Below are 4439 nucleotides of genomic sequence, written 5' to 3' on the forward strand. Positions count from 1 at the left end.
CTGAACACTGACAACACCCACACACCATGTCATTTAAAAATAAAACTTTAAAGCCTTTCTGACACACCTCAGCTGGCAGGCTGGCACCCAGCTGTCACGATTAAACCTGTCTGTCCCTTCCCCTCTGACATTTCATATTCCGCCTTTTCTCACCCTTCAATAATTCTATTCCTAAAATAATTTAGCCTTTCCCACCTTTTCATATTTTCAGCTTTTTTTCCACTTCATGTGTTTTAGTTTAGAAAACCAATATTCTTTTAAATTTTAAAATATTATAAAAATTTCAAAAAACAGACATATTTCTTCCACACATGTAAAATACTGTATAGTATTCCTTGACTTTCGAACTCAATGCTAAAATGTTTGAAACTTTTGCTTCGTATGAAGTCAATATATATATGCTAATTACAAGAGAATAGAAAAGTATATGATTGTAGACTTTCAAGTCGATGTATAGATGTTATTAATACTCAACTTGTCGAGTGAGCCATGATACACTTTGTTGGACACCATTTATTTAAGAAGATTTGCCTGTTAATTTTTAGACGTAACAAATAGAACAAAATTTAGTCCGACTTTCAATTTCTCTTTGATGAAATCTCGAAGCACTTCAACATGTGCAGTTCGATCATGTTGAACTGGATTGTGAATAGTGTCGATTGAAGCCTTGTTATCACAATGCAACTTCATTGGTTTTCGTTATTTAAAGCTTAAACCTGAAAGTAAATTCCGAATCCACATCTCACAAATGTTATGAGACATACTTTATTTTTGTCTCAACATGTATTTTCATTGAGATAGGAAAATACTTTTGGCGATCTGAACACTTTGATCCCCAATAAATACTTTAGGGGACTAGGGGCTTTCATCTCAAACACTTGGGACAAGTATGTTTGTAGTAAAGCTCTTTCTTGAGGATCATCCATTGTCACCATCATGTCATTTACATAAAGAACCAATGCAGTGATTTTACCTTTCTTACAATTCAAGAATAATGTATAGTTAAAATTGCTTTGTCCTTACCAAACGCCTTCATTGACTTGGTGAATCTGCCAAATGATGCTCGAGGAGATTATTTCAGGCCTTAAAAGAGGGCTGGTTTAGTTTGCACATTTGATTCTTAGAAGGCATATTACATCTTGGTGAGATCCATATAAACTTCTTCTATCAGGTCTCCATGCAAGAATGCATTATTCACATCAATTTAATAGAGCGGTCAATCCAAATTTGTAGCAACATATATAAGAACTCTGTTAGTACTGCTTTTAGCAACTGAAGCAAATGTTTCCTGGTAATCAATTTCATATTTTGTGTGTATGATTTCGTTATTAACTCGACTTTGTACCGTTCAATTGATCTGTTTGACTTTAGTTTGACTTTATAAGCCCATCTGCATCCAACTGTTCTTTTTTTTTTTTCTATGGAAGGTGATGTTGGGTTTCGAGGTCTATTATTGAGACTTAATTTAATTCGTATAATTAACTACGCAGTGAAAAAATAATAATGACACACAATATGTTATCTTAATTATGATTGGATCATCTCTATGTTTACAATCTTCCATAAATATCATAAGATTAAACTACTAAAAATAAAAAGAATTTTAAAAAATGGGTGTTTTATATAAATTTCACTATTTTAAAAATTGGACTTTATACAGTACTGTTTCTTGTACTATTTTAACTATCCTCTAACTCCTCCTCCACCACCACCTCGCATGTAAGATTCGTGGGTCCCACCTCGCCAGTTATAAAAATATTTCTCTCTGTTTTCCACTACAAAACATGGCGAGCGCATCCTTTGGCAGACTATTTCTCCTCCTCTAAATTCCAATAGTCCACGAGGCGTTGTGTCATTGGCTCGAAACCCTCGACCGCCTGTGGGACCTGGCCAGCTTGGCAGTCAAAGCAGAAAGAACGTTCCACGTGGCGTCGCCTTCTTGAACACGGTCACTGAACAGTAGGGCCCCCCGAACACGCGGGTCCCGCAGGTATTTTTGAATCGAAGTCAAGTTGGTCGCCGCCACATGTTCGAGTATCTCGGCCAGCTTCCCCACGTCCTTCTCCGCAACGTTCACCGATATCTCCGCCCACGGAACGACGTCGTCGAACGGCAACCGAATCCCGTCGGCTATGATCACCGGCACGCAGCCCAAAGCGACTGATTCAACCAGCCTCGGACTCCACGGGGCCCACCCCAGAGGACACAGACAAAACTTCGACCGCGCGATCTCCGATTGGTAACCGGCAAACGGGTGCCTCTGCAGGTAAAACCGCCGGTCGCCGTTATACTTCCGCCACAGCTCCGTCCTCACCCGCCTTAAACAAAATCAAGGGCAAATCAGTAAATTTAAGAGAAAAACTAATGATTAATGCTCTGATTAGTCGATTTACTTTTGTAATTATTAAACATTTATTACTTGCTGTAGAATCGGCCGCTGATGTTCTTGGGGTGGACCTCCATCTTCCCCCGGAAAAAGGCGAAGATGTCCCTCCGGCCGGTGATCGGAGACTTCTCCAGCGTCGCCCGTACTTTTCCAGGCGACACGTACGGCGGAATGACCACGTTCTCCACCTCTTGACACGGGTGGTGATGCTTCACGCCAAACGTCTGCAACACGATCGAGTTCTTCAAAAATCCCGGTATCCCATCCGAAATCGCCACGTCCTCCTGAGCAAACGCGAAGCCAGACAACGTTTGTCAAAAATCCAGAAACCAGAAGAAAACAAAAACAAAAACGTTTTTTGAATTCTCCTTTTTATTTTTTGGGAGGCTCCGAAATTAATTACCATGGTGTGGAAGCAGGAGCCGAAGTCGTGGGCGGCGACGAAGACGTGATCGGCGCCGTGGGACCGATCCCAGAACGGGTATTCCACCCGGACGTAGTCAATGGCGGAGGCAATGAGGGAGCGGGCATGGCCTATCGCCGGGAAGCCATTGATGGTGCTGAAGTTGCAGGACACGTAGACGGGGACGAAGAAGAAGTCGGCTTCGTAGGGGTCAACGGTCAACGCATCGCTGGTGAGCAGGGTCCGGTGAATGGCGACCTCGGAGGCGAACAGGTGGGTGCTGCACCGCTCGTTTTTGAGCCAATCCGTGTTGTATTTCGGTGGCAAATGGTAAACGTAAATCTTCAATCCGTCGAACAATGCGCCTGAAATAAAAGCACGAACACATCAGAAACTACAAATTCGTCAAATTTATAAAAAAATTGGAAAAATTAAAACATGGGTTTTGTTTGTCGGACCTTGCTGTGTTGTGTTGTTAATGGCGGCGGATTCGAAGAGAGCGCGGGAGGCGAAGGTGGAGAAATGGGTTGTGGAGAGGGAGGTGGTGGGTTTGTTTTGTTGTTCGTTGTGATTGCTGATGAGGAAGGAGCTGAAGAAGTAGAGGGAGAGAGAGAGCCACAGGACCCATTTACAATATCTGTAAAAGAAGCCCTTTTTTTCCAATTGGGGGACTAATCTTCCGCCATTTTTGGTGGTGGACAGAAGCTTCATCCTGACATAGAAGCCTCTGGCTCTTGGGACTCTCTTGATCTGCTGCTGCTGCTGGTGCTCCACCATCGCATTAAAACACCCAGAAAAGATGGAACCTTTGATGTGAAAAAAATGGTGAGAAAATGGAAGGGTTTTAGTGGTTGGGAGAGGGCTTTCGGTTCTTGGTCCGGTGATGAAGTGGAAATGAAGGAATAGTGATGGGATTGGGAGATTATAGTGGGTTTGTTGGCGTATCGTTTTTGGAATTGGACCTCGAAGAAAAATAAAAAAATAAAGGGAAAAGTTCAAACCTTTGAGAATAATTGGAATAAAAATTCAAAATAATAAAATAAAAATAAAGAACAAATTATGGGGTGTTTGGAGTTGGAGACAGGGATCAGAGAGAAAGAGCTGGGTTTCAGGGGTTCACATGGTGGAAGAATAGCAGAATAATGGACCTCGGCGATGGTCGCGGTGTGTAATAAAATCCTTCATTTCTGTCTTTGGTTGCCAGGTCAAATGACGAAATTGCCCTCCGTTTTGTGTCCTCAAAACTTGGACACGACAGTTTTTGACTTGTGCTGTGGTGGATGTTTTGTTTTTCTCCGGTATCATCCGATAATCCAGTCCGTAAGCATCTGTTAAATTACCGTTATCAACAACTCTGTTCCTTAGGTTAAGCAATTTAGGCTCATCCTCGATGGTGCATTGTCTCGAGAAACAAACGGATGGGACGTTCAGCTAAAAAGAAGAATAATTTACATCGAACGAGTTTATTTATAATTCAGTGATACAATATTATTATAAAGTTTTCTTTTTCAGAGGATTATGGAAACGAAATGCTTTAAGGTCAAATTTTGGAGAATAAGTTGAGGTTGGAAAAGTTTGATGACGTGGCCGCATTGAAAAAGAGACATTTTTGGGCAATATGGAGCACTTGAAAAAGCTCACAATGCTTGA

At 41.7% G+C, this 4439-nt stretch overlaps 1 protein-coding gene across 1 annotated transcript; it reads right to left on the reverse strand.

Annotated features, from left to right (window-relative positions):
* Nucleotides 1–1601: 1601 nt before the first annotated feature.
* On the reverse strand, nt 1602–4029 carry LOC103423642 (probable glucuronoxylan glucuronosyltransferase IRX7). The gene is made up of 4 exons (XM_029099843.2): nt 3248–4029; nt 2790–3154; nt 2420–2670; nt 1602–2318 (listed from the first exon to the last, which is right to left on the reverse strand). Exons 1-4 carry the CDS (start codon nt 3564–3566, stop codon nt 1853–1855), a joined length of 1401 nt encoding a protein of 466 aa, XP_028955676.2. The 5' UTR covers nt 3567–4029; the 3' UTR covers nt 1602–1852.
* Nucleotides 4030–4439: the final 410 nt, after the last annotated feature.

This window comes from Malus domestica, chromosome 03 (assembly GCF_042453785.1).
Source record: "Malus domestica chromosome 03, GDT2T_hap1".
Taxonomy (NCBI): Eukaryota; Viridiplantae; Streptophyta; class Magnoliopsida; order Rosales; family Rosaceae; genus Malus; species Malus domestica.

Bases quoted from the DNA above. Each gene is read 5' to 3' on its own strand.
- LOC103423642 (XM_029099843.2), bottom strand. From the start codon at position 3,566: ATGGTGGAGCACCAGCAGCAGCAGCAGATCAAGAGAGTCCCAAGAGCC. The intron at 3,155-3,247 runs GTCCGACAAACA...CTTTTATTTCAG, and splicing joins TAACAACACAACACAGCAAG to GCGCATTGTTCGACGGATTG. The intron at 2,671-2,789 runs GTAATTAATTTC...GCGTTTGCTCAG, and splicing joins GCTCCTGCTTCCACACCATG to GAGGACGTGGCGATTTCGGA.